This window comes from Andrena cerasifolii, chromosome 16 (assembly GCF_050908995.1).
Source record: "Andrena cerasifolii isolate SP2316 chromosome 16, iyAndCera1_principal, whole genome shotgun sequence".
Taxonomy (NCBI): domain Eukaryota; kingdom Metazoa; phylum Arthropoda; class Insecta; order Hymenoptera; family Andrenidae; genus Andrena; species Andrena cerasifolii.
The window spans coordinates 10,229,451-10,257,171 of record NC_135133.1 but is presented as its reverse complement, the minus strand read 5'-3'; the positions used below and the strand labels follow the sequence as shown (position 1 = coordinate 10,257,171).

At 51.0% G+C, this 27,721-nt stretch overlaps 1 protein-coding gene and 1 long non-coding RNA gene across 5 annotated transcripts in view; one reads left to right on the top strand and one right to left on the bottom strand.

The window, feature by feature from the left end:
- Nucleotides 1–27,721, top strand: part of LOC143377575 (uncharacterized) — a 186,689-nt gene that overhangs the window by 144,069 nt on the left and 14,899 nt on the right. The gene's annotated exons all lie outside the window — the stretch shown is intronic.
- Nucleotides 311–27,721, bottom strand: part of LOC143377758 (uncharacterized) — a 35,778-nt gene continuing 8,367 nt past the window's right edge. For 2 of the 4 annotated variants that reach the window (XM_076829425.1, XM_076829424.1), the window contains exons 2-12: nt 12,092–14,529; nt 7,451–7,545; nt 7,250–7,379; nt 7,037–7,140; nt 6,691–6,868; nt 6,025–6,268; nt 5,730–5,904; nt 5,544–5,670; nt 5,270–5,443; nt 5,110–5,192; nt 311–3,892 (exon numbers count right to left, since the gene is read on the bottom strand). In XM_076829425.1, coding sequence (XP_076685540.1) covers nt 3,682–3,892; nt 5,110–5,192; nt 5,270–5,443; nt 5,544–5,670; nt 5,730–5,904; nt 6,025–6,268; nt 6,691–6,868; nt 7,037–7,140; nt 7,250–7,379; nt 7,451–7,545; nt 12,092–14,212 — 3,642 coding nt within the window. In that variant the 5' untranslated portion in view covers nt 14,213–14,529 and the 3' untranslated portion in view covers nt 311–3,681. Of the gene's footprint in view, nt 3,893–4,640; nt 4,680–5,109; nt 5,193–5,269; nt 5,444–5,532; nt 5,671–5,729; nt 5,905–6,024; nt 6,269–6,690; nt 6,869–7,036; nt 7,141–7,249; nt 7,380–7,450; nt 7,546–12,091; nt 14,530–27,721 lie in introns of those variants that run through there. The other 2 variants (XM_076829426.1, XM_076829427.1) reach the window with 2 other exon arrangements.

Sequence of the window (27,721 nt, the reverse complement as noted above, 5' to 3'; positions counted from 1 at the left end):
TTAAGTTATTTCAAAAAGCTGCTCAAAACCGCAAAAGGAATGTAAAAAAAATTTACGTAACCCCCCATTTTATAGATCGATTCGAACTGGACTGAAGTAAGCGGCCAATTAACATCTTACTTTAATGCCTTACTTCACTTACGTTATTATGCTCACGAACTACGACTCTTTTCTACTTAAAAACTATATATAATATGTAAGTATTTAGACTCTACAAAGAAAAGAAATGTACTCACTTTTTTTAACATACTTAGGCTTAGCGTGAACTAACTTTAGAGGATTGTAGACAGCGATAATAGATATAAACATGTTCTTTTACCATTCGTTTTTATTAACTTGCAAAATTACCTTACTCGTCTACTCATGCACAGATAAAATATATAAATAAAAATGTAGGTAAATGGTGAACTTGAGTCTATGAATCGAGACCGTCTAAGCGCACATGTGCAAATTTATACCACGAGTTCGATCGTTAGCAGTTATCCCGTGAAAAATAATTCGTTCATCCTTGGATATAGATACGAAATCGTGGCGACAGCTCTTGATTTTAAATGTCGCATAACAGAGTCCCTAAACAGTGATAAACCTATCATAGAATAATGAATAAATATAACAATCGAAAAACATGGCCAAATGCAATGACGAATAAACCACACGTTCTTCTCGTCCTTTTCCTTGTGTTTCAACTTCGTTAGATGAATACTCTATGCACAAACCTCACGACGAAAACTCTAATAAGAGATATGCAACATATATATACAGATATATATATATATGGTAAAAAAATCATAACGAGCTATATAAACGATACAACTGTAAGTGTTAATAGTTTTACATCTTTGGACAGTCAACAAAAGCGATTGCTCGCGAAAAATGTTTCTCTGACGGGTGCGAAGAACACAGTAGAGAAATTAAATAACCTTACGATGAGCATCAACCTTTTATTCGGAGATCCATTATCGTTTCCTTACGAATCATCAACTTCCTTGAAACTTTTTCTTTTTTTCAAAGGGAGCTTCGTTATTGTGGATTCTGGGCCGCCAAATAAAAGGTTAACTCTTCAGCAGAAACGTTACGACAAAATTCACGATTCGATCCTCGGATCGATCCTGGCCATTCATTTCTCTCTCCCTCTCTCTCTCTCTCTCTCTCTCTCACTGTCAATGACAAATTCGTCGACGTAAAGGGGCGCACGTTTCGTTGTGGGCATCGATTACTTGGCGAACACGAGCTTTCGATAAACTATTATCTGAAAATGACTCCAAAAACAGTCGGGCCACTTGATTAACCAAATAGGTATGCACGTAAAAAACAGCAATAAGATCAACATCGATCGTGTTTGCCAAGCATCAACGGGAGTACCGTCTTGGAGTGAATATAAATTTCTTTCAGACCACGGGCAAGTTCTCTTGTCATCATCTTTAAACATCTTTCGATATGTATTTCGTAATTTCCGAACTGTGGAACAATTCTTTACAAAAAAAGATTGAGTTATTTCACAGATTATATATTTTCTAGGTGCTGGGGGGATTTGAACACAGAACCCTTTAGATCCCTAAGCAAGCGCTTTACCAACTGAGCTATTTGAACCAGTAGAAAAACTCTATCTGTTAAGATGATGGATAACTTACGCGTTCCAAAGTCAACTACCCTTTATGTTGATGAATTTTCTTCGTATACCATCGCGTCACTCGAATTCACCCACGTTAACAAACAAACAGCACGAAACAGATCTAAATTGAACACTCGCCGTCTCGTGATCTTCGTTACGTGAATTATAGCACACATTTCGACTAGAGTAACATCATATACGCAGTTAAAATTAAATCTAGGAGACGAAATTAATATATATATAAATATATATATATATATATATATATACACACATACTATTCCAGCAGTCTTGGCGGCTCAGACAGATTCTGACACGATTGTACCCTGGTACTCTTCCAAGTACACTGACAATGAGAAATAATGATCATTCTTTAATCAATAATCATCTAATACAGTAACAAGGTATAGAATTCACGCAGAAATAAAATCTCACAAGCAATCAATTTAACAGTAACAATTAAGAGATTCCAAGGGATATTTAAAATAACAGGGTACAACTTAATCTCTCCCGGGTCATTGTTAAGTTGAACCGCGTTTAACAGTCCTTAGCCATGGCAGTACGTCTTTTCAACCAAATTTTTCCACGCGTCCCTCGAATTTTAGAGCGTTCCTCCGACGAGAAAAGAAGAATTCTCACTTGCAAGTAATTCAGCGTCCTTCCAATTCATTCCCCGCGACTTTCTCGACTACACCAAATTGTAAGTTGTTGGAAATAAGAAGGAAAACAATATCTAGAATACCGTCGTTTCCAGGAGAACACTATAAAGTAACTTCAACGTAGCTGAATATTTCATAACCGTAGCTTTCCAGGGACAATTCCTCCGAGCCTCGCGACGGAAAAATAAAGGATCGCTTGGTCGAATGCGAGAAGACAATGCTGTGCCATCCAGCCGACTCACAATTTCTCTATCTCTCCTCTCTACCTTTGCCATTTAGACTTCAGACGGCAGAACACGTTACATCTTTGGCTTGTTTATCGTTTCGTCCGCCGTTTTCCAGACTCGTCCACTCGCGGCGGGTCCGGCAGCATCAGCGAAAGAGCACGCTCGGTTAAGGACAGTCTCTTGCCGAGTACTCGAGTCACTAGACGCTGGATCGATACTCGAACTCGGTCCCACGAGTAAGTTTGCGTGCGATACGGCCGCGGTGTAATACTATGGCTTTGCAAGACGATTACAGAGGGCAAGAGGTTTCCCTGATGGCGCACCTCCCTGCGCGCAATTTCCAGTTGTTGCAGCCTCCAACCGCGAATTCACTTTGCCTCTCGGGACACTGGTCTCTGTTCTTCTATCGCTCTAAAAAATAACTTCCTTTGGGCTAGAAAAAGGTATGCGCGAGTTCACGAGTAAACGGAGAACCGAGGGTTCTCGACAACCGCCTCTGCTAGCAGGGGCGGCTATACCTAAGAGTCAGAGTCCCTCAGGAAACGGCTGCATCAATTGAAAGACCCGCGTTTAAAGTGGTTACCTTACGTTAAGTAAAAATAACGGTCCGTGATTTGCTGTCTATTTACAACGTGAAGTACACAGTACGTATAGATCGTATAGATTGAACAATGACGCTTATCACATGGGTCGAGCCGTGGCCTGATTCTTCGTACGACTGTTCATAGTTACGGATCGATTCGGTGGCGTTGAACCCTCCCCTCTATTACCGGGAAGGATCACTGGCGTCGCACTCTATCTTTAGAAGTATCGAGTCTTTGGGGAGCTCCTCTCGATTATCTAACAGAAACCTTCCGAAAGCTGCTCGAACGTCCACGTGACCCAGCAGAGCGAGGGCCAAAGCTGCTAAGGTAGCTTTTGTACTTGGTGATGGTTGATACTGTCACGATGATCGACACGGTCATCCATGAAGAGATTACACGACACTCCTATTATATGGAAAATTACAACTACGCGTTTAGACTATTCTTCCTCTCGAACGAGGGAGACCTTCTCTTCCTATACATCCTATTGCTGACGTTCAGTTCCTCTGCTCCGTCCAGTTTGCATCGCTGTTGCCGCCACAAGAGGGGGAACTACGCCCTCTTTTCGCGCATTCTTCCGTTTACAAATGAAAGGACGATCAATTATCGCTCTCGGCGTAATCGTCGCTGTCACCACTGTCGTAGTACTGGTTCCTGGATTGCTGGCGACTCGGGTCCGATGGGTCGGCCGTCGACAGTTCGTCTAGGTATCCCTGGGACTGGTCACCGGCCTGAAGCATGTCCACGGACTCGCCGTCCAGGATGTCCAAGTTTTGGGAGAACACGTCCTCCGTCATGGAATCGTACGACCTGGGGAGACAAAACGACTTTCTCACTGAAATGATTCCTCCGACAGGGCAGTCTTCGACCCACTGCAACACTCTACTATGCGAAACACTTGCAATGCTGGCCTTCAACGGTTCACGGCTCGGCAAACTATTCGCGATGGACTCATCGACACCGTGAAACGTTCAAGGCACCATTAGTCAATCGAAAACGATGCAACTTAGGGTCATACACTGTTTGAACAGGCGATGTTTAGTCGAAGCAAACGGGGATAAAAGCGAACAACCTTGAGCGTGGCTATAAAAAAATGAGGGAGAGTGGAGGCGGTGGATTTTACTGTATCTTGGATTTATGAAATCATTGCGCAAGAAATATTTGAAATTCAATGTGGAAATTTCACTCGGCTGTTACGAAGATAGAAATGGAGCCTGTATTAGTGACCTAATCGCGTTTAATCTCTCTGCAATAAATAAAAGATGGTCGGTTGATTATTGCGGAGGTACAAGCTCGCAACTTTTAATACCGTTAATTATCGATTTGCACAAATATCGCGAGGTACGGAGCTGCCCCGAGCCGTTTAGAATTAATAATTCATCGTGTTCAGCACCCAGTTAGATACGAATGGTGAGTCCAGGGTATGGAAAATTAAAAAAAAAATGGAAGGAATATAAATGAAAAGAAGAAGCAGTTAGCTGACTCTCTATTAATGCATTATGCATACGCGGGGCCTCGTGCATCGGGCATACCATGCAATTCAGTTTTCTTTACTTACTGAGCTGCAGATGATGGTTACATTTCATCATCACACAGCCTGCAACAAACGCATAGATCGCACCATTGTCATTACGGTCTCAGTACAGGGTGAAACTGTTAGGTCCCCCAAGGGGCATACTGTCTATCTAACGGCAAAGCATGCCAGAATTCGATAGCTATGAGGTCCGTTTCATAGCTTGAAAAAACGGTAAGCCAGAACTTTCTATGGTCACTATAAACCCGGTTCATCTATTGCTCTATCTTCACAATATTTTACGAGCGTGCCTCTCGGACTTCGTCTATCAGTTTTGTCCACTTAACTGGGAGTGCCTTTCTACTTCAGCTCGAATGGAATATTTATTACCAGCACGGCGTATCAGTGGCTGATAATAAAGGTAACACGAGGGACCGTGTTCGGATGAAGCGGCACGAGAAATGTATAGATAGATGAACCGTGAGAACCAGACGCTATAAAAATCGATACTCACATTTGCTCGTTCTGTTCGTTGCCACTCTCTTCGGCGACCAGCAGCTCGTATTCCTCGGCTGCGAAACGATCCCAGTCCGATAGCTGTTAGACACAAACGAGCGTTACTAGCGGTCCACTGAAACGTTGACGAAGCACGTTGGTCGTAAAAGTGTCTTTACCTCGTGGCCATCGGAGTCGTGCTCGCGCGCAGACGCGAACGGATCCCTCTGCTCGTGATCCAGGTACTTCTCCAGGTTGAAGAAGGTGTCGAAGAAGATGGAGGTCAGCTTGCACTTCTTCAAGTCGCTCAGAGATATCTTCCCTGGCGTTGCTGGCTTGATCATGTCCAGCATCTACGCAGAATGTCGTTCGATGAAATTATCACACATGGATCCTAGTTTAAGTACGCTACTGATGAAATTGAATGGCTCGTTTGTAATACTTTCTAATCACCTGACAAAGACAGTCCTCGAACGGCAGTGTCTCCAGGCCGATCGCCTCCATGCGATGCAGCTGCTCCTCGTAGAAGTACTCCAGCTCGTACATCGACAGGTATCCGTCGCCGTCGAGGTCCATGCATCTGTCGGTTGATCGCGAGTGAAAACGTTGCCGCGGATATCACAGAATTTTATACCGCACCTGAACCAATACTCGATCGCGGTCGGGTGGTTCTTATCCTCCTCGCTGAGCAAGAACCACACGAACTCCGTGTAGCTCATCTTGTCCTGGGGCTGTTGCACGCCGTTCCCGCTCTTCACGCCTCCCCTCGTCACGGCGCCGCTGAAGATTCTTGCGATCATGCGCTTCGACAGGGCTGCGATCACAAGAGCACTCGTCACTCATAATTCTGATTAGCTCGAGGAACTTTAGCATCGCAAGTGAATAGAACAAGATGCAAGTTCAAGCTTCCCCTCGCACAGACACCTGTCCTCACCGTGATCATTGTGTTTGGTGAGGTCCGTCTTGTCGATGAACAGATCGTGATCGCGATCGAGCTCCCAGAACTTGCAGTATATAACATAGAAGTGCTCGTAGCTGAAGTACGCGGTGACCTGATTGATGTCCTCCTCGTGCTCGAGGATCGCGATCACCGACAGCAGGTTGCTCCTCCTCAGCTCGGCCACGGAGATCCTCCCGCTCCAGCTGCGGTTCACGCAGTAGAATATCCTAGCGATCACCTAAAACCGACATCCACGAAGGGCCAGCGTCAGCCTCCGTCGAACAATACGCTTGAAAAGACCTCAGCCTCGGACAGTTGAGGCTGGGTCGGCTGGCGAGCAAATCAAGCAGCCAAGCGTTTCAATTAAAGGGTGGGCAGAGAGAGAGAGGAAAAATAAATAGAGGAATAAACATTCTCTATGCTCGAGGAACTCGATCCCGAGCGAAATGTAAAGTAGCGGCCTGTCTACTCGTTAAAATGAATTCCCGATGATCGAGGGGCCGCGATAATTGCTCGAGGCGACCGCTGATCGTCTTGAATAATTCACGACGATTGTGCAAACCGCCGATGGAATCTTTTTTCCTCTGCCTCTCTCCCTCGGTTCCTCTCTCCGCGGCGGAGTAAACCCGGCAAATATTTATCGCGAGCGAATGCACGAACCGTGTGTACGTAGCGTGAATGGAACTCAGTAGCCTCTTTCAGGAAAGTTAAACCGGGATGAGTCTCGACCACGTCTTGCACCAACGGGATTAAATCCTCCGGGAGTATATTGTTCCTTAGCCCTCGGGTCGTGATTCTGATAAACTTGCTCGCCGCGTCGTGGTGGGTGTTCGACATTCTGCAAACAATCCGCCCAATAATCTCCATTATCCCCTGTCTCTCAACTCTATCCATCTAATGTACAAATCAATGCAGACGCTCTCGCGGCTTTCTCATCGGCAATGGAGCAACAGCTGCCCGCGTGCAGTCGCTCAAGACCTCCCTCGCCTGGGATCTCGTTACTTACTCTTTCCAGAAGTCGAGGAACGGGCTCATCTCTACGTGTCCGGTTAGGTCTCCTCCAGCGGCCAGGAAAAGGGGTACCTTCCAGTACAGCGGCAGGTCGCATGCCTGTAACACGCACCGAGGTCGTTCACGGTGGAATTTTGTGGGAAATGCTTCCCAAGAAATCGCTAATAGCCGAGATCGATCTTAGACTCGCAGCAGGTAATCTGTTTACCTTGGTGATCGCGTGGAATTGGGCTCGAGAAGCGCGATGGCCAGGTAGAGCCTGGAAAGCAGCGGTGATTCTAGCGACGGTGACCTCCACCTGCGAGAGCGGCAGTGGTTTCCCTCCGGGGAAGTAGAATCTGCAATCATTCGAACGAGCTCGTGATCGGTGCTGCAGCAAGGGATACGGATTTCGGATGAAAAGCGTTACCGTGGTATGTGAACGTTTCTGTTGGCTTTCACGTGCCTCTGGAGTGTCGTGTGTGGCGGCAGGCTTTTCTGCTGGGCCTTGTCTTTCGCGTACGTCTGCAATCAACAAGCATCGGTTCCAGGGAATCTCGCCAGACGAGGCTCGAAGTGGGAGAATCGCGGATTTCGGTGGAAAATAATCCGCGCAACGATCCAACCTTAGCCGATCGACCCGCGCAACTTACTCCTCTAGAGGGATCTAAACATCTGGCGCTCCTCCGCCGCGAAAAGAAGCACACGAATTCCAAGCTTAGCTTCTAAACTCGCAAAGCCGAGAAATCAAACCATAACGCAATTAAAAACCGAGATCGCAATCGTCGGCGATTAAAAATAGAAGCATAGGTTTATTTCCTTTGGTAGGCGTTACACAACCACGTTTACCTAGTCGCGAGCAAGAGGTGAAGAGCGTGACGAGTCGCGCGATCCTGATTCCATTGCGACGCTTCCGTCCTGTCTGCACAGGATCCGCGGGTTTCTTCCGCATCGGGGAGTCGATCGATCGCGAAGCGTGGACCGACACGTTGGGATAATTCTACGCCTCTCTGGAGCGGCCGTTTCGCCGCGGCGCGTATCGACGCGGCAAGGACACGGCATCCTGTTACGCGACGCAGTCGCGAAGGATCCGAGGAATGCAAAGAGGCGACGCATATAATGCATCTAACCGCACCTCGCCCGGGGAAGGGGAGTTACATCATCGGCCACCTCGACGAGGTACTCGCGACCACGGGACGAGGAAATCCATCCACGTGCTGACCGGTGATTATGCAGACAGCGGTGCGCTTTCATTCTCCGATCGCGACGACCTTGTTGCGTTTAGTGGCCCTTGGAGGACGTTCGGAACTTTCAGCTCTCGTCTCGCCAGCTAAGAAATGGGCTTCAGCAGTACCCTTCGGGATTAACGGGCTTGAGATGGGAGGCCTGGGATCAGGCACCAATAGAAACGAGAATATTGATAAGCAATAAAAATAGGGAGAGGGATAACGTCGGTGGTAATAATAACGGAGGAAGGAACGGTGCCAATGGTAAAAATAGCGAGGCCGAATATCCTTCGTTTAGGGAGGATTCAATAATGCATTCACCTGTGTGGGAACGAGGCAATGCCCAGCTGAAAGTGATCGAGCGAGGAATGCCCGATGCTCGGGGCTCGAGTGGATCGGTTATCGATCACTGTCCCGAGCCAGCGACCGTGCTCTGAAATCTAGATCGATGCGCAACTCACCGCCAAGTATCTCAATGGAGCCATGTCGACCAGAGGAAGGGCGGTCAAAACTGGGGTGCAAACGGGCGGTAAAAGCTGTCTAAAAGGGATCAGCTTGCTAGCCAGGTTCTACCGGTCGGAATTAAGACGCGGGTGGTTGCGAAATCCCGGAACAGACCTAATCTACGACGCGCGGCATTGAAGCAGACGGTGTGCAATCAGCTATCGTAATTATTGTGGCCTCTGTTTGGCACGGTCCGCTGCGTGTCACACGGGATACCGTCGATCAGCGTTCCAATTGACATTGCGAATTCGACTGCGCCTCTCGATCGGCTCTGCCAAGCGGCCAAGGACCACTCGTTTCGATACCGAACACTTGACCTTCGCTGCGCGAACTGCGTCGGTATTTTGCTTCCATTTAATTCGGCTCTCGTCGACCAACCCCCTGGCTCAGCCATCGTCCACCAATTCGTAAACATTCCGAATTAATTTGCCTCAAAGGAGTTCAAGAATATCGTCAAGGTGTTGGGTCAACCGGTCACCGTTTGGTGGCCCTGTGATGGCTGGAAGTGGACGCGAGGGATGGAGATCGTGAAGCAGAGGGAGGAGATTGAGAAGCGTGTATTAGTCTGGGCCTGTTATACTTGGGGTAGAAAATAGGAGGCATTGAAGGCTTTAAGGACCTATGTCTGATTTCCACGGGAGTGAATATTTTCCCTAGGATGTTATGGTTAAAACAGTAATCTACTCGAAGCGGGGCAAAGGGTAGCCGAGGAGTCTAAAGAATAACCATCGATAGAAAGCCTCTGCTGGTGCGTGCAGCAACAGTCCATCGCAGAGGTTTCCCTGGTTCTTGCACGCTCAGCCAGATCCCATTGCGATTTCACGTCAGAGAGATATTCTTCCTGCTTCCATTATCTTCAGCGACTGGTTCTCAGCGGACTGCCGCGAACTTTCCTCCTCGGGCTGCTTTTCAGCCATAAGCGGCGCGATAGAGGCTTGCTCCAAGGCGACAGTCGACGGCCTTTTAAAATCTAGCACGGTATCCGATATGGAACGGCCACAATGACTCAGCCGACGCGAGCACACGTCGCGAGCAACGATTTCTCGTCGTTAACCCCAAGGGCGCTGGAAATCTTTTTCCTAGTTTTCCTTCGACTCCGTTTTCCCTCCGATCTCGCCGCGGCCACCAGTCATCCCGCTCCCCGTTATAGGAATCGGCGACGCGCTGGCGTTTCATCGAATGGGAATCTTAATTAGCGATACTTGGAACGCTGCCGATGGTCATCTGGCCATAAGATTCCCTGCCGTCCAATTCATCCGCGGGTAATTTCAGCAAGCTCCTTCCAGTCTCTTACAGGCGTGTTTTCTACTAATTACGGCAACTGCCTGCTATCGCGACCGTCCCCCTATTCGCTGGCAGCGAGCAGCGTAGTTTTATCTCGGCGATCCTCTGTCTAGTTTACAGAGCAAACTCGATGACTGGCTGAAACACCAGTTACTCGCTGGCAAACGTAATATGCTGGCGCATTGTCGTGTCGTTTAATCCGACCGGTACGATAAAGCAGCCTCGATATCCCTGTTTCCACTTATGGTCACGGTGGTCCTCGTGTCCCTTTATTCCTCTCCGCGAGGTCGAATAATATTAATCGTAACGAAAACCGACAGTGAGTCAGCGCGGCGAGCAAACAACGTGACACGCAGCTTTCCTCCCCCTCGATTAAGTTAATTGAGCCGAAGATCCTTCGCCGCGATATTCACTGCTTCTCTTCTCTAACCGAGCCTTTCTTTCCGTCTCGTTCCCCCGGTCGCTGTCGCCGTCACGCGGACGAACAAACTTTCCCGGTCCGCCGCGAATAGTCCATCGAACGTTTTCAAAAGCTCCTTCGCGAAACACAGAGCCAGGGGCTTCCTTCGCGCTCGCGACGGCAATGCAACGCCCCCAGAGTCGAACTCGAGAGTACTGAATCGATGCAGCCACCGCACTCGTTGCATCCATAAATATCCGCGTGTTCCTCGGTTCCCGATGCCCCAAGGCATCCTGGAATCCGCGCGATTCTCTTGCTTCGATTGTTCTTCTGCTTTCGAGTTCCTCTTTCGAGGACTGATCGACTCGTGGCAAGATCTCTGGCGCAGAGATTGGAATCCCATCCCAAGCTTTCCTATCGGGGAACCTGAATCTTTCGTCAAGTATCGGGAAGAAACGATTCGCCGTGCGGAGAATTACAAACTCTGAACCGAAAGTGACCACACCACGCTGAGTTGCTTCGAGCAGACTCAAGGCTAGGTCGTCTCGGAGCGCAATAGGAATGCAATAAGCGTCTAATAACAACGCCACAGCCAAGCCCTCGGGACACGCGCATTGTTCGAGCATTGAGCAACGTATCGGAACCGTGGCTTATCGTTGGCGTGTAGCAGCGCGATTAACACGATCCCCGGCTCCTTCAAAGGGCTCCACTGATCGAGATTGCTCCCGTCTCTTCTTTACCCCGTCCCGGATATTCAGGTCAAATTACAGACACCTACACAACCAGTCCTCTCCTCAGCAAACAACCAAAGGAAGCGAGGAAAAGGAAGATAGAAGATGTCAGGCAAATAGTGGCACCACTGTCAGAAGTGATCAGAGGTAACCGCACAGCCCGGTGGATGCACCCAAGTCAGCCACCCACGGTATATCCGCGTTCGACTAGGAGAGCGTGGCGCGATAACGCTTTTTGGCAGCCACGCGTTGCTCGGTATATCCCGCCGCTTTCTGGCCCCGGTCCAGAGCCACTTCGAGACTCTCCGCGGCGTTTCTTTCTTGCACGGTCGATCGGTAAAGCCGCTGTTTCCTGGTATCTGACCGCCCGACGAAGATATTCGGGGATGGCAAATATTTGGTTGCCCGGCGCGGGATCAGCGGGGCGCAAAAACGCGAGGCGAAGATGGGAGGGAAATAGAAGGGGACCGCGGCGGGGAGGGCGACTCGAGTGGCACGCACGGACGACCTCTACGCGAAGAGATCTTGAACTCGTTTCGGGACAAAAGTGCAGGAGCCGACCGGTCGAACATCCTCCCGGGGATGAGGAATTTGGACGGCGACCAAGACGCCCGATATAAGCCACCCAGAGTGGCGAGAAGACGGGAGAGGACTCGGGGCCCTCCCGATCTCGGTGCCGCACTTCCACCGGCGGAATTAGAATTCTTCCAGGAAATCGCGACGGAGAGATGGGTGGCCATCTGCTAACTTTGCGCGCAGGTGTCAATCATTCCCGATCCCCAAAGCGCACATCCGTTCGGGGATTTCTGTCGCTATCCCCTGCTCAGTTTAATTCCCAACTCAAGCTTGAACGCCTCGATCGACTCCCCTTACAAAACCTTCGCATGCATCGCGCAATTAGTCAACTACCAAAGCCGAGAGTTTACCTGAGCCTTGTTCTGGACCTCGTGGCCAGTCCTCCAAGTGTTAATAGCCGGCTGCCGCGGTCCCCGTTTGTCGAGCAGCAGCTCGCTGGGGCACTTCTCGAAGATGAGAACGCGTTCCGCCACGGATCCTCTAGTTAAGAACGGCCTGACAGGGTTATTCCCCGTGCCGGTCGCGGCGGCAGCTCTGATGTGCTGCTTCTGCTGCGTGGTCAACTCCGGATGCGGCACCTGCTCGATCCGCGGTCGCGGACTGTTGATCCTGGGTCCCCACCTGGACGTCACCGGGTCCTTATCGTCTTTGCTGCCATCCTTGTCCTTTCGTATCTCCGTTTCGAACTTGGACCTGGCGGTGGAGACCAGCTGGTCCGTGGCGTTGAACGCCGGACCGTTCGCCTTCTGCTCTTCCAGCCTCTGCTGCGTCGGAGGGTTCTGCTGCGCGGCTCTGTACCTGACTTTCGCGTAATCCACCACGGACATGCTGGACAGATCGTCTTTGCTGAGGGGTTTCGCGTCGGTCGCGCTGACGGTGATGGCCCCGGGGGGTGTGGAGGCGACGTTGTTCACCAACGCCGAGGAGGCTGGCACCAGAACGGCGCCGTGGTGATTGTGACCGATTATTATCGGCTTCACAGGCACCACCTTCGGCTTCTCTTGCTTTATCGCGGGCTTCTGCCTCGCCAGCGGCACCGTCCTCTCCGCGGGCTCTTCCGTGATCACAGAGCCCGTCTTCAAGGCGTTTATCAGCCTCTCCTCCTCGCGGGCCACCTCGTCCAGGTAGACGCTCGAGTTGGAGCTCCTCTTCTCCTCCTTCGTAGCCGGTGATTTCCCTTCCTGCTGGCACTGCCTTATCGCGGGGTCCGTTGCCCTCTTATTCTCGTTTAGCTTGTTCTTCAACGGCCACGTGGTCAAGCCAGAGTTCGCCGTACCCGAGGAATCGTCCAAATTGGCAGCGGTCGGCGAAGCGATGACCGTACTGGCCGGCCTCTTCTGCTGCGCGATCTTAGACGGCGTCAGATCCGCCGGGAACGTGGTCTCGATCGTCTCCAAGAAGACCTCTCGATGGTGGGCGCCGGGAGTCTTCGCGGGCACCTGAGGCTTGACGATCTGCGACGGTTTGTTGGCGAACGGCGAGGTGGGCGACAGCAGGACGCCCGCCTGCTTCGGCTTCGACTGGCTGGCAGCGGTGCTGTTCTTCAGCGGCGACGTCTGCGGCTGCTGCTGCGTCGAGTTCCTCTCGAACTTCTGCAGCGCGAACTGTATCGAAGAGGGCAGCGTCTTCGACGGCGACCGCTGCCTAGAGGCGGCTATCCTCGCCTTGTCCTCCACCACGAAGTTGTTCACCAGCTTCTCCAGGTTGCCGTTGTCCAGGCTGGGCGTCTGGCTCAGGATGTCCACCGCCGCGGAGGAGCTCGGGCTCGTGGGGCTTGTTTTCCCTGTGCTCGCGGTGGGGGTGAGCGCGCTGCCGAACTTGTCCGCGGCGGTGGCATTGCTGTGGCAGTTGAGTATCTCCGTGGGCGCCAGGCCGCGGCTCTTCCAGGTCTGGTAGATCGCCTCGGCGTGGTCGCTGATCTGCTTGGCGATGGCGGCGATATCCTCGTCGCCGGAGCTGGACGTGGTGTCCGTGGGGAACTTGCGGCGCAGATCGTGCTTCGCCGTAGCGGCCATCCTCGACCAGCCCTCCTCCTCGCCTATCTCCTTAGCCTGACGCTGGTCGCGCAGCTGGGGATGATGATCGAGCAGGAAGCTGGCCGCTCGGCCGCTCAGCTCGCTCGAGTGATCCAGCACCAGCTCCACCAGACGTGGATTACCCTCCACGGGAACCACGTTCACGGGGATCGCGTAACCGAAGTGGACCGCCTGGCAGTCCACCTGCTCCGAGTCCGAGCGGGACTCGTTCACCAGGCAGGCGTTCAAGTCTGGACAGTGAACGGCGCGACCGGGCCGCGGATCGACGGTCACGGGGACGAAGAGGTCGCGTCGGGTCGCGCAGACCCGGCGCTCGATCGTCTCGAGATCTAGAGCCAGCTGTCGGCCAGCGACACCAGCCGTCCCCAGAGCTTCTCCTCTCAGGCCCGATGATGACGCTGCTTCAGGTATCACCGAGCTGGCTACTGCTGGCATATCTCAGGCCACCTGGCCCAGGAACCTCGTTCCCCTCCAGGGCCACGACGACGGCCGAGCCTCGGTCCACGCGATCCTCGCTTCCCCCGCGTATCCCCCCATAATCTTCCTCTTCTAGCCTCTTGCTCCTCGTCTAATCCTCGCGTGCAAATTTCAACACTACCGACACACCGCTTCGAGCTACTATACTACTCGATCAACCGAGTTACGCAACTGTCCACTGTCACTAGCGAGGCATTCGACTCTTCTGGGTCACGTGGCACTAGCGATGGAGCTACATCTCTGCATTCCACGAGCCACCACGGATCCAGGATGATCTGAAACAAGATAAATATAAATTAGTATTTATCCCAGGCGATCTGACCGCCGCTGGGTGTATTTTCGGATGCGATATGTGCTCTGAAACGGCCGGCGATCGTGTCCTATAAATCTCAACCTTTGTCTAGCGAGCTCTCTACGTTTGTAATTAGAGATGATCTACGATAGCGTCTACACTTGGGAAATAGCGTGATACGCGAGGCTCTACCACACTCTTTTACATCACGAAAATCCTACCGAATCATAGATTCCTAATCAAGCGCGACTAACCGATAGAGCAGGCTCTACCCGCTCCTAGCTGACGAGCTTCAAGTTTAGGGACCGCTGCAGCACGCAACAGACAACAGCACAGCAGACACGCGTGTCCAAGAGGCTTTGTCCAAGCTAAAAGTCGACACGCTCTATCGGTACTTTCACCCTGCATTGCGACGCGTATGCAAATGCGCGCGTACAAGCCGTGACCAGGCTTCGTGCATGCGTGCCTCGAATCGCCGCAAGCCGTGCACGTTTCACGTTCCTCACGTCTCTGCCATCCTCCGGCTCTCCTTTTGTCCGCCCCTTTCCCCAGGGACCGCCGGCAAAATTTGTATTCCGAAAGACGAGCGAGATTTCTTTGTCTCCGGCCTGGAGTCACTGACAATGATTCTTGAAAACCCCCCTGAATTCACCGTCTCGATCCCCAGTGACTGTCAGGGATTACCAGACTGCTCAAGCATGCTACTTTCTATAGTTTCTTTGCTTTTAGGTAAATCGTCGCGATACGAGCTCCTCCTTTCTTTTCCTTGGCTAATGGAGATTGCAGTTTCGGTGGTCGGTGGCGGCTTCTACGCTGCACTTAGAGGATCACTGTTCAGACAGACTGTGCCTAGCCACGGGTACACTTCTGATCCTGGTGGATCCCTCAGTCACCGGTGATAGGCGACAGTAGTCACGTGTACCTCCTGCAATTTAGTTAATGCCCCGGCGACTCTGGTCCCGCTATTTTCTATACTTTTATGTAACACGTCGTGCCAAGAGTTTCTAGGTTCCCCCTAGAGCCCGGTAATCTTCTAATGGCGACCATCGTTACCAACTTCGCGCTGCTGTTACACATTCCAGGTCCACGAGAAGCTTCCAGCTTCCAAGCTTCTTTCCTCCCTCGATCCTCGGGTTTGAATCATGGCAGGGCCGCACACTCGCCACCTCTAAATATATCCCTCGCTAGGGATAAGGGTGACGCAACGCGAAAAGTAGAGATCTCTGAACGAGCCAGCTCGCGACAATGTAAATAAGTGTGGATGGGCCTACTAGTGGCAAACGCGTAAAGGAGTTAGAGCTGTTCGTGTACTCGGAAAAAGCGAGCGGCTCGAAAAAACCGAGAAGCCCGGGTATGTCGAATAGTTTGAAGCTTGAATGTTTCTCTACTGGGTAACCATGAACCATATATTTCTTAAGAAATATTATTAAATCATACATACGCCAAAAATTATTTTCAATAGTTAGAGAATATTTTCATTTGCAGTTTACATTTTAATTACTCACATTATTACGAACCATTATCCAGTAGATAAACATATATATTCTAAAATATTGGAAACATTCAAGCTTCAAACTACTTGACATACTCGGACTGCTCGGTTCTATTCGAGCCGCTCGCTTTTTTCGAGTACTCGGCTCGACTCGTAAACCGAGTCTCGGCTCGGTCCGAATTTCAAGCTACTCGAATACTCGAGTACTCGAACAGCCCTAAAAGGAGTGTCGCTACTCACGAATAGCGGGCGTTCAACGACAGCTCACGATACACGGAGCGCTATCGCGTAGCGCTGCTTCAGACGGTCCGCCGTGAAATATAAAAAGAGAAACTTTACACAAACGTAAATCCCATTCGGCCCTGCAGCTTCCGAGTTACGAGCACGCCGCCCCAATAATTCTCTCCCCGAACCTTGCCGCGGCACAACTGGTCCCATTCAGCTGCCCACCAATCATTCGAAAATATCTCCCTCGCCGACTACTCCACACCGCTTCGCGGCGATATGAATCATTCCACCTCTCGATAACACCTCGACGCGCCTCATTCCAGCCGCTGTGCGCACTCATTTAACCCGCGCGACAGAAAAATAGGCTACCGGCCCAACTCCGCCGCCAACGCGGCAACCTTCCTCGTCGTTTAAAGCCACAGTCCATTCCCGAGGCGTTATCGACGCGTCACGCTTCACCTCGCGTTTACCCGGCTTTCCAATGTTTCCAAGAGGATGCAATTTTCGCCCGACAGGGAAATCGCCGGAGCCTTCCAGTGCACGTCGCACCGACACAGAATATCGCCACCCAGATATTCCAGCCGAGCAAGTTCGGGCGATTTTCGTCCTCTAGGGCACGGGGGAACAGAGGAGCCTGGAATGGTTCCAAGGGGAGGGAGGCCAGGATAATCGAGCGCGCCGCGGCGCGGAAATCGTCCGCGAGCTGATAAGGTGGAACGAGTCGTCGGGCCGAGTGTCTGGTTCCAGGTACGCATAACTCGGTCACGTTTGCGGTTTGCATCGTTAGAACACGATACCGCCCACTAAAAATAGCGGCGAGCCAATATCGATAGGCCGTAAAACGGTGTCAATCCCATGATCGGACGAGCAGCCGCGCGCGACGCCGGCTTTCCTGCCTCTTAGCGAAATTCTTCCTTCGTTCAGCGGTCCACTGTTCTCGTTGGACCTCGGTGGAGGAGTCCATTCTCAAAACTGATCTGCTTTACGGTGGATCAGATCACAGTTATCGGTGGTACTTCTGTGAGAACTCTCTGCTCCCAGTGCTTCGAAGCTGGACAGACGCGGCGATGAATTCGGAGCGAGCTGGTTTAATGGAATCGGTAAAGAGAAGTTAAGTACCTGAGGGAACCTTTGATTTCTTTATCACCCACCGAGGAAAGTGGAGCGACGTATCGTGGATGGAATACAGAAGCATCGCCGAGGACACCGCCGGGAAAATTAGCTCAGTTTCACAATCGGTGGCGGGAAGGGTGTCGCTTATAAATAGTCTGTTAATGCAACGCGCGAAAAAAAAAACTGATTTCAAGGATGACTGTGTTTTCCGATATCTATGCGGCGGGGAGAAAGATATCCGCTCGCCGCGATAGGATCGAAGTGCGTCAGCAGAGCTCCATTAAAACCGGGCCGGCGACTCCGCGGTGCCATAAATTCGCCGTTTCGCGGATGGATTTCAACCAGCAACGTTCGGAGTACCGTGTCGACCCGGCGAGCACGATTCTAATCGAACGTGACAAGGCTTTCGACTTCCCTCGCTGGAAACTACTCCGAAACGCGACACGGTCTGTTCAGCGGAGCTCTGTCCGCAGGAAATTCGCCGGGCAGTATGCAAAAGAGACATTACCAACGGTTAAACTCGTGAATCGCGACGGTTTATTCGATCCCAAGGCTGCGTGGTCTCTGTTACCGCGGGGAGCTTCGAAAACGCGAGTGGAATCGCGTACGTGAAACGCGATGTTACGCTCGCGGACTAGAAATAGGCTGCTGAAGAGTTCTTCTCAGGGACAGTGCTCTAGAATCTAGAAGAATTCCTTGCAATCGCGTTTCGGTTCTTCTCTCCGTACCCCCGCGGTTCTGTTGCGGTAATAAAACACCGAGGATTGCAAGCGGATATTGGTTCTCGAATGAGAATTGATTGCACGGTGAAACTGCAGGCTTCTAACGATCACCAAGCCCCTCGGATGAGAATGTGCTTACAACAGAAGAGGAAGAAAGCATTGAATAATTCGAAAGGACCCATGGAAGTCCTGCTACCCCTTCTTCCACTCCAGGACCCCCGAAATCCCGGTCGAATAGTTGCAGAGATTCACGAGGAAGTGAAGCGAGCCCCTCGACATCTCGCAGCCATGTATTTTCAGCCTCGCAGACCTGAATTCGATGCAGTAAACTCTCGAAAGATTTGCCAAGTCGCTTCGACATTAATTATCTAGGAGGGTGAGGTCCTCCGGACTCGGTGCAATTATCTCGCCCGTCGTGCTCGTCCCACCAGGTCGACTTCCGCCCGTCATGGGCCGGTCCAGAGATAAATAAATGGAAAAAGTCCCTCGATCGATGCGATCCCCGATTACGGGAGGACGAGCCCGAGCAGCTTCGAACTTTACATCCCGGCTGACTTTCCAATAACACCGCTCGAGAGTGGCGGAGGCGGTCGTCTACAAGAGTCTCAGGGACGTCGAAAGTCTCGACTATGGGGGACGGCTTGAAAGCCCGCCGGCGGGCCTAAAAGTTCCGTGTATTTTCGGTCGTTCAAATGGCTCGTGAAAACCGACTGGGATAACAGAGCTTGACAGGGGGGACGAGCGAGATGCGAGGCCGAATAAAATTATTCGCGACGGCGTGCTTCCTCGAGTCCTGCGGACCAAAGAGCGTCGGAGGATTTGCCCGGGTTCGATGGATCGTGACTGCGCGACTTCGGTGAAATTTTCATTGTACGGAATAATTATGTGTCGCGAGATACTCGAGCGCGTTCCGCTATTTGAATATTGAAATGGAAATAGAGAGGTCAGACGGTAAATTATTCGCATACCCCCGCCCGATCGGTATCGCGAGCTGCAGGCCTCGTTTCAGATTCAATTCACGGTAATGCGGGGGCAATAATTTTCTGGAATTTCACGGGGATCGTAACGGCCGTTGTACACGGACTTCGTGCGCGCCCCGACGCTCGACCCCGTCCATCGTCCACGCCGAAATACTGGCTAACTTTCGGTCAAGTGTATTTCTGGACGCGAAATTGAACTCGCTCGGTCGGTCCGCGGATTCGTCGGCCTCGTCTCGCGATATTCGCCCCAGTGAATCCGTCTTCTATCTGTCCGAAATTGTCCCATTTCGAGGTCCCTGCCGAATATTTCCACCTCCCATTTCCGCCGACACGCGAGCACTGATAAAAGATCTTTTCCACGTGACGCGAGCCTCTCATTCAGCTCCTCGTTTCAAAGGGTTAAAAATAAAATTGGTCGATCTCCTCCGTTGGCAGGCACCCGAATCTTAGAAATTTTATTTCCACCGTTAATTGCGCTCCCTTTTCACTTACAATGTCACTCGATCCCTATTCAATGCTCCCGCAGATTTATCGTTTAACTTATTCACCCTTCCTTCCCTGCGTTAACCATGGAACGCTACAGGTCGCGCCAAAACCACCGCACCGCTCTGTAACCGAGCTTCCACCGAACTCGAGGGGAATTCTAATTCCAACAGCACTTGGTAAGCGACGAAACGCGAATACCAGGGTGCTCAGACGCGCGTCGCGGGATGCACCGGGTGCATCGTCGAGAAACGAGCGATATGCATCGCGAGCGAGCGCGACACCGACTGAGCACCGTCTCCGGAAGCAGGACTTTAAACGGGCAACTGTGACGCCTACCTCGACACGTCGATAGTTGACGGGCTCGCGTTGTAATCGCGCTTTCGTTTCCTATCGAAAGAGCCACTGCAATTCGGGGGAATAGGCGAAGGGCAGGTATCCACGGAAACAGGGATCAATTTTATCAATCTTTCGTTCGAGCATTGCCGGATTATTCTGGGCCGGGTTATCTCCAAATGCGATTCTGATTGATTTATTGGCCACTGGCACGCAACCGCCGATAGCAAGTTATTCCGGAAGGTGGATTACCTACGCTGCGTCGGCATCGGGAGAAGTATCAATTGCGATGGGGTAGTTTTATAAGACAGGCGGCTAGCTTCATCGATTTATCGATTACAATCGCTGCTGGCTTTTCTTCATCGCCAAATATAACTCGAGAAGTTATTGCTCCAGCAGAAGGAGATCGTTAAACGTGCCGAAATTCCAGTTATACGAGGGAACGCACGTGGCGGAGCGGCGAACCGGCGTCCAGTCGATTTCCCGAGGCAGGGTCTCGAATACTTTATCGTCGCAGTAGGCGTGCTGCGATTAAATTGCCGCCGTGCGTAATTTACGCTAGTTGCGTGAACCGACGTGAAGAAGACACGTACGCACGAATAATTTCATAAGGCGACGCGGTCGTAATTCATAGCGAGTTCGAAATCTATGCTAATTGGCTGGACACGCGGCGATTTATAAACTCTGGGACTTAGGGAAAGTTATGATTTATACAGGGGAAAGGGGATAGGTAGTGGAGGAAGAGGATTCGAGGCGTCCACCGGCGTTGCTGAGAATTCCTTCGACGCGGAGGAGACGAGGACCGTGGCGGAGGCACGATGGCTTTCGAAGCCATTGAAATTCGCTATTGTCTGCTGTTTTTTATTCGACGGCTGGGTCAAGCTATACCCTCTGGTGTCAGTGGGTCAAGCTATGCCTTCCTACTCTCGCGTTCAAACCTCCTCTCTGGACGATGAGATTTAATTCACGGCTCGACGTGCCTCCTCTTGTGACCGTAATTTCAATGAATTGTCCTCTCTGCCTCTCTCTGTCTACCCTGGACGCCTCTCGCCGACACGTGACGATTAGAGCGAATTGCTAAATTATGACAATGGGACAGAGACGTCTGTGTTTGTCGCGAGCGAGACGGGGATCGATCGAAGGGGGAGGAAAGCGTACGGCAAAGTGGCGGAGCAGAGGAAACGTTGGAGCACAGTGGAGGAGAATAAAATAGAGGCCACCGTGAGGAGCAGCAGGAAAAAGAGGACTAGGGAAGATCAGTGGGACACGGAACGCCAAAGCTGGATGAAAGTAGAACAGAGGACGTTGGAGCAGAGTTCCGTAGAAGAGAAAAGAAAGATCCCTGTGGCGCGTAGTAAAGAAAAGAAGGCTGGGGAAGATCAGCAGAACGTCGGGCCAGTTTCAAAGTAGAGAAGACCAGAGTGCAGCGCGGCAGAGCGGACAGGGAAGATCAGGGCACAGCAATGCAGAGAGGAGAAGGGAGGCGAAAAGTCGAGTAAATTTCGAAGGCGTTCAGCCCACGACTCGTGGTGCGCGAGGCGTCGTGGCGTCGTGGTGTCGTGGCCGCCGTTTTGCCATTCCCTGGAGGGTTCCTTGGCCACAGTCCGCGAGCCGATTTAATTATTCCACGAAGGTAGGCGCTTTGAGTTTTCCGGCAGCGAGCGCGCGCTCCGAACGGAAGAAGAACCCGAGCCAAATATATTTCTGGACGGCACAAGCCGCTCGACATTTTCTTTCTTTTCTCCCTTCCTCTCCCCAGTTGCCCTTTCTTCGAGATCCTCTCCGTCTCTTCTCTTCCGTTCCCTCCATTCCCCCTTTAAATCTCAATACATATTTCTCCCCTCTTTCCACCCTTTAATACACCCTATACAATCCTCAACGGACACTCGACCTCGCGCAATGGAACACGAAAAGGACCGTGTAAGAGGCGCGCCGTCGTCTCTCGTCTATTCTCATTCCACTCCGTCGACGTTCACGACCACGCTGCTCTTATTGCTGGACAGAGTTAGACGGCTAATCCGCTATTAATCGAAGCAAATGTCTTGACCCCGCGATCTACTTGCACCGCTGGCGCTCGTTACTACGTGGAGGGATTTCAAGACCGCAGGGCCTCTCCAAGAACTCGTTAAACATTCCCCTCCCTCTCGCTAATTTCTTTCATCGCGTCCCATCGATACCGCGCACCGTCTCCTGCTTCCGCGTTAGCAGAGTCTACTGCCAGGGATCTCTCTGGCACGATGCAACTCCTCTTCTCCACTATTAATCACCCGCGATGGAAACCTTGGCGCCCTTCGACGAGTTCGATCGAATTACATCCGTCAGAAGTTGCGATCAGAAGCTCGAAAGTATTTCGAGTGGGATAATGGATATCCGAATGCAAGTGGAAACTGGCTCGCACACATGGCCTCTTCCTCCACTCGATTCTCGATTTCACGAAAGTGCACCAGTTCCCGGCACGTGCCCGGCCAGAGACTTGCTCGCTGGCGAGAGGATCGCGTGCTCCCTTTCGTCGATTCGATAATACCGAGCAGCCGAGGCTTTATCCGAGCCGTGACGCAACAGCGGCGTTACGTAATCCGCGAATCATGACCCAGACTATGCAGCCGGGGGAGGGGGCTTTTTATCGGCGGAATGGTCATCGACGAGAGTGCCGCGATACGAACGGCAGTTTCCTCGAAGGAAAGCCGAACGGTTCGCGCACCCGATGACGCGCGGACGCGTTCCAAGAGGCCTTCCTCTTCCAGCCGCAGCGAGATCTCCCTTAATTCCCGATTCTCTGTTTGCGCTAACTATTTTAGGGACGTCCCATACATCACGCTCCCGTCGTACATCACGAGGGGCGCAACAAAGCAAACACCGTGGTCTTCCGCGCGTTCGGCTCGCGAAAGGCCTAACCTACATACCGGATCGTCTAATCATCCGCTAATTACCGGCCCAGGGAAGAAAAGAACGACGATAGGAGGACCTACTTCGATTACTCGCTGGCCGTATCGGCGTCCGAAGCAACACGAACGAGAGCTAACTGTTTACCGTTACCATCGATCAGATCCAGCAAGAAATCTCTCATATTTGCGCAGGCTAATTCCGCTTGCCAGCCCCTCTGTCGCTTCTTCAAATTTACATCGCCGCGCTAACTGTTCCCATAATCCTCGATATCGCTGATCCAACAGAGCCTATCTTCCTCAAACAAGGATGGGCAAAGAAGTCGTTGCTTATCCAGCCCAGCGGAGTCCCCAGGAGAACGAAACTTATCAGGCACTCGGATTTCGGATGGTCCTTGGACCACGATAAACATCGAAGCGCATTCGCCAGGGAACGCGGCTAAATCAAAGCAACAGTCTAATCTCCAAGCTTTCGTCGAACCGTCCCCTCAGCTTCTGGCTCGCCGCTCGAAAGAAGCGCAAGGCAGACGGTCAGTTTGGATCGTCCGTCGAGCTGTGTTCGATGGAGTCCGACTGGCGCCCAACGTGGGCGAGGCTACTCGAAAGGTCCTCGATTCGCGATTTTCGTCGCACCTCCGCGCACGATCTCACCCGAGTTTGCCTAATTGGGAGGCAACGAGGTCGCAGCGATCGTTAATTAATCTCTGGCGTGGGTGTGCTCGTCTCTCGGAGGCTGAAAAGCTGCTCTTTTTACGTCGTTCATCATCCTCGCCTCTTGATGACGGTCTAACGACCGGGAGCATTAAAAAAAGAAACGGGAAGGCTGGACGCTCGCGTACCGCCTGGCGAGCGTGCTAGCTAAATGTATCTTTAGCAAAGGCGAGCGCGATTCGCGAGCGCGGGAAACAACCTTCGAAGACGTGCTGGAGGTATGCGCGAAGGGTGCCTCGAGATTAGCAAGCCTCTGGGAATTTCGAGAAGCTTGCTATGTACAATGCATGGCACTACACTCGCGGACAACTGCCAGTGGCGTATTTAAGGAAACAGATGGGAAATGTTATTATCCGATTCGATCGAAACTTTTTTATTTTGAAGAAGACACCTTTTTCCCCTGGAGAAACCTCTAACACTTTAAAATTTCTGAAAATATGTATTTTTAAAGGCATTGAAAGGACGAGTAACGTAAGGAAATAGTGATTTTAAACTTCAAGTGTCGTTATTTTGTCTTAAATGTCACTCTTTGCAATTTCCATGGCTATATCCACTAGGGATCTCATAACCTTTAATAATCTCACACGGTTTCTTATTTCAGGCCAAAAGTTTAGGTGCCACAAGTCCTACCGTGCTGCACGAACTTTTTGGCGCCTCCGTGTCAACGAATTCCCAGTGCCATTTGCAACGATTAATTACGGAGAAAGAAAATATATTTCAATAATTTAAGAGACCCTTGATGCAATGCAAAAGTCCCATTAAATTATCTGCGGTAGTTTTCCTTTAATTAATTCCTAAAGATCACCTATTCTCATGGGCTCTAGAACAGAACGTCCTCTTAAATCCGTCACCGATAACTGTGTTTTGCAAGGGAGTGCTCTCGCGAAGCCGTCTTCCAGGGTCGTCCAAGGTGTTGGCCCCCTAAAAAGACGGCCGAAGAATGGAGCCTCGGTAAAAGGAAGGGAACTACGTCTAATCCAGCGCGTTCACGGTCACAGGCACTGCAAACCGTGGATGAAAAGAGCTTTTTAGTCGGGCATTCAGGCAGGCGGAGGACGGTCGTTGGTTCAATGGTACAGCGGAAAAGGGAGCCTGAGTGAATTGAAAGGGGCAAATAGATACGCGTGGATCTTCATCAGCAACCGACGTGGACCGATACCATGCCACGTTTTAGCAGGATTCTCGAGGATCTCTGTCTGAAACGTGGATGCTAGCTCGAGGGACGCTGCGTATTACCGTCTCCCTCGAATGAAGAGACAAGCTATGCCCCGTGTATCGATCTTTGCGCGCCAAAACCTTAGAGAACCATGGAGAGGCTCGGGTTTAGGAAAAGCATCCATCGATGACCCGAATAACTCGATAGAAAAAGCTCCTCGGAGCGAACACCGAACGGTTCATTACCGGAGTTCAAGAAAATAGTGCATACACCATTTTCTCCTCTTCCGTATCTGGGACAGATATTACTCGCGGGCACTTGAATTTTAAATCAGGAAAGGGGAATGGAAGGGAGGTGCCTTTTAAATAATGGGAAGTTGATGATGCTAACGTCTGCCTAGAATGAATGAGATGCCTAATTGGAACGATGAGAGCTTAAGTGATACAGGCAATTGCTCGCACCGTAGGTAGGATAGCCTGGTGAACACACCTGAGATTTGAATAAACAGGCGATAGAATATGGACCAGAAGCACGTAGGACGCGAGGGAACGGGCCGGAGAGTCTTCGCGAAAGCCTACGTCGTAGGCGAGAATCCCATGGGGAAGGGATTCGTGAAATGGGAAACGGCAGAATCTTAAAATTACGGAAATGCAGCCCCTCCTTGGCGCAGGAGCTCGTGTTTACGAACGAGGAACGGACGCGTGTATCAAGCAGTAGGATTTACAGCGCACCTTTCACTAACAATGAAAAGAAAACCTGGGTGTTCCGAAGGCTGGCTCGCGAACGCCGAGGCAGAACCTCTTGAGAGCTACTCGAACATCTAGGGAAGTTGCCTCGAGTGATCAGCAGCCTCGCGCAACGCACACAAACCCTAAATAGATGGACGCAAGCGGATCCTCCCTTCGGCTTTCGATGATGCCACCTGGACTCGGGGAAAGCCGCCGGCGGCTGGGAAGTCCGTGATTAGAGAGAAGGAAGCTAGCGAGCGCCAAGGTGCTATCCAGCCATTAACTCACTCCCAAACGACACGCTGCCTTGATTGCAGATGTAATCGCGTGCAAAGCGAGCCGGATGTAACGGGTCTCCCTGGCAGCGAGGGCTTCGCAGGGATCGATTCGAAAATGCAGGCACGTGCAATTGTACGCGTTTTGCAAGCGTAACGTAACGACTCGTTGCGGTACCGCGTGGGTCGTGGGTGAATGCACGGTGCTCTTGCGCAACGATTATCGGCGATTTTTTCGCAACGAGCCCGCGAGCCAGCACGACGAACACGCGGATCTCGAAAACCTACAGGCGACTCAAGTCGTGTCGTTTACTTCGGAGTCTAATGCGTGCATTTTCGGAGAAGCACGAACCAGTGGTGCACTCAGGATTTAATCTTGGGGGCAGCCGAATTGAACGGATAAAAATATTTCTAATGCAAATTCAATAACATTTGTTAGGTGATTCTAAAAATTTATTTAAAGAAGAAGTTGCAGCCTCTGGGTGCGCCGCTGCCATGGACCGTCTCGGTGATGGATCTCCCCTTTCTCTATCACATAAGGGTACAGGAACAGGTGCGTTCGATGTAGAAAAAGTCGGTTGTTGTTCAATTCTTTACTACGATCCAGCGTACGCCTGTGTACCTTGACGTTAACAATCGTTTTTTTACCTGTTTTCGTTTATACAGAGAAAAAATAAATAGTTTTGATACATGCAAATTGAGCGTCCAAATAACATTTTTTCATTCATTTTGTATGTATTTTCTCAAGTTTTCGCTCACTATATATTAAAGAGGAAGGACCAAAGTATATTTTGGCATATTTGTTACGAAGTAATTAATTGAAATAAAAATGAGAAAAATTGAAAACAAAATAATGCATCAACTATCCCCGGTCTCCCCTACACGAATTTGGGAGCGCGTAGTGCTTTCTAGAAGACAGAAAAGTGTCGCGCGAGGAAAGATTCTGGACCACTTTCGAAACAGCATGGAACTTGTTCCCGCACCGAGCAATTCTTCGAATGGCATTCTACCTAAGCCCGTAAACTCCGATTCCCGGCGGGAAAACGCTCGCACGGGTCCAGTTCGCCCGCGTTCAGCCCAAACCGGGCAGGGAAACCGTTCCTTCGCATTGTATGCAAATCGGTTAATGAAAACACGTCTCGTTGCCTGGCGTTCCGTCCGAAACGGTGCCGGAACAGTATTCCCAGCTGCGGAGTGCACAGCACGGTGGAGCGGGTCGCTCGCTTGGATTTATCGACGACCCTCGAAAACGCGAAGGATCATCGTTTGGAGCGACGACGCCGAGACGACGATGGAGCCCAGGCTCGCCTGGGATCGTGCGTCGACCGGCGAGCTCGCTGACCCTAATAACCTCGTTGCCTCTTCCCGACGATCAATTAATTACCGCCTAATTGGCGCTGAAGCGCCGGTATCGCCGCGATAAACCTGTAACGCTGTAAGCGACCGGCTGTCCCCTCGTCAAGGGAAAACGTCCGAGCAGGTACAGCGTAGAAAATAGCAACGTGGAAACAGGGGATCCAGGAAGGTATACGCGTAACAACTCCACCGCAAGTGGGGCTGAGAGATTAGATAAGAAATCTTTTGAAGTCTTCCGAGAAACACCGACAGATTTGATTTCTGTGGTTGCTAAAAAATATCCTGGGTCGGATTACGATCTCTAGAGGCCCTAAGCACTTAAACGATTTCGAGGCCCCCTTATACAAGGTAATCATTCCAACGCAATTTCGATTTCTTAGGCATTTCCGAGAATTTGACTAAAAAATGTTTCTAACAGAGTTAGATTTTAAAATTTAGAAAATTTCTATGGTGCCCCCTGATGCCCTAAGTAAGCACGTGCTTATTTTGCTTATCGGTTAATCCAGCACCGCATACGCGTTTAAAATTGAAAGGGGAGCATTTAGAATCGAGGTGCAACCATCCCTCAGGGTCCCCCGGTGGCCAAATCCGCGAAATGGCGCAGACCTTGCCGCGATCCTCGGCCGATCGCGTTCCGCGGAGGCGATACTCCACCCACGCTGACTCTCGGTCCCTTTTCTGGACCGATTTTTCCTGCCGAAAAGCGGCGGCTA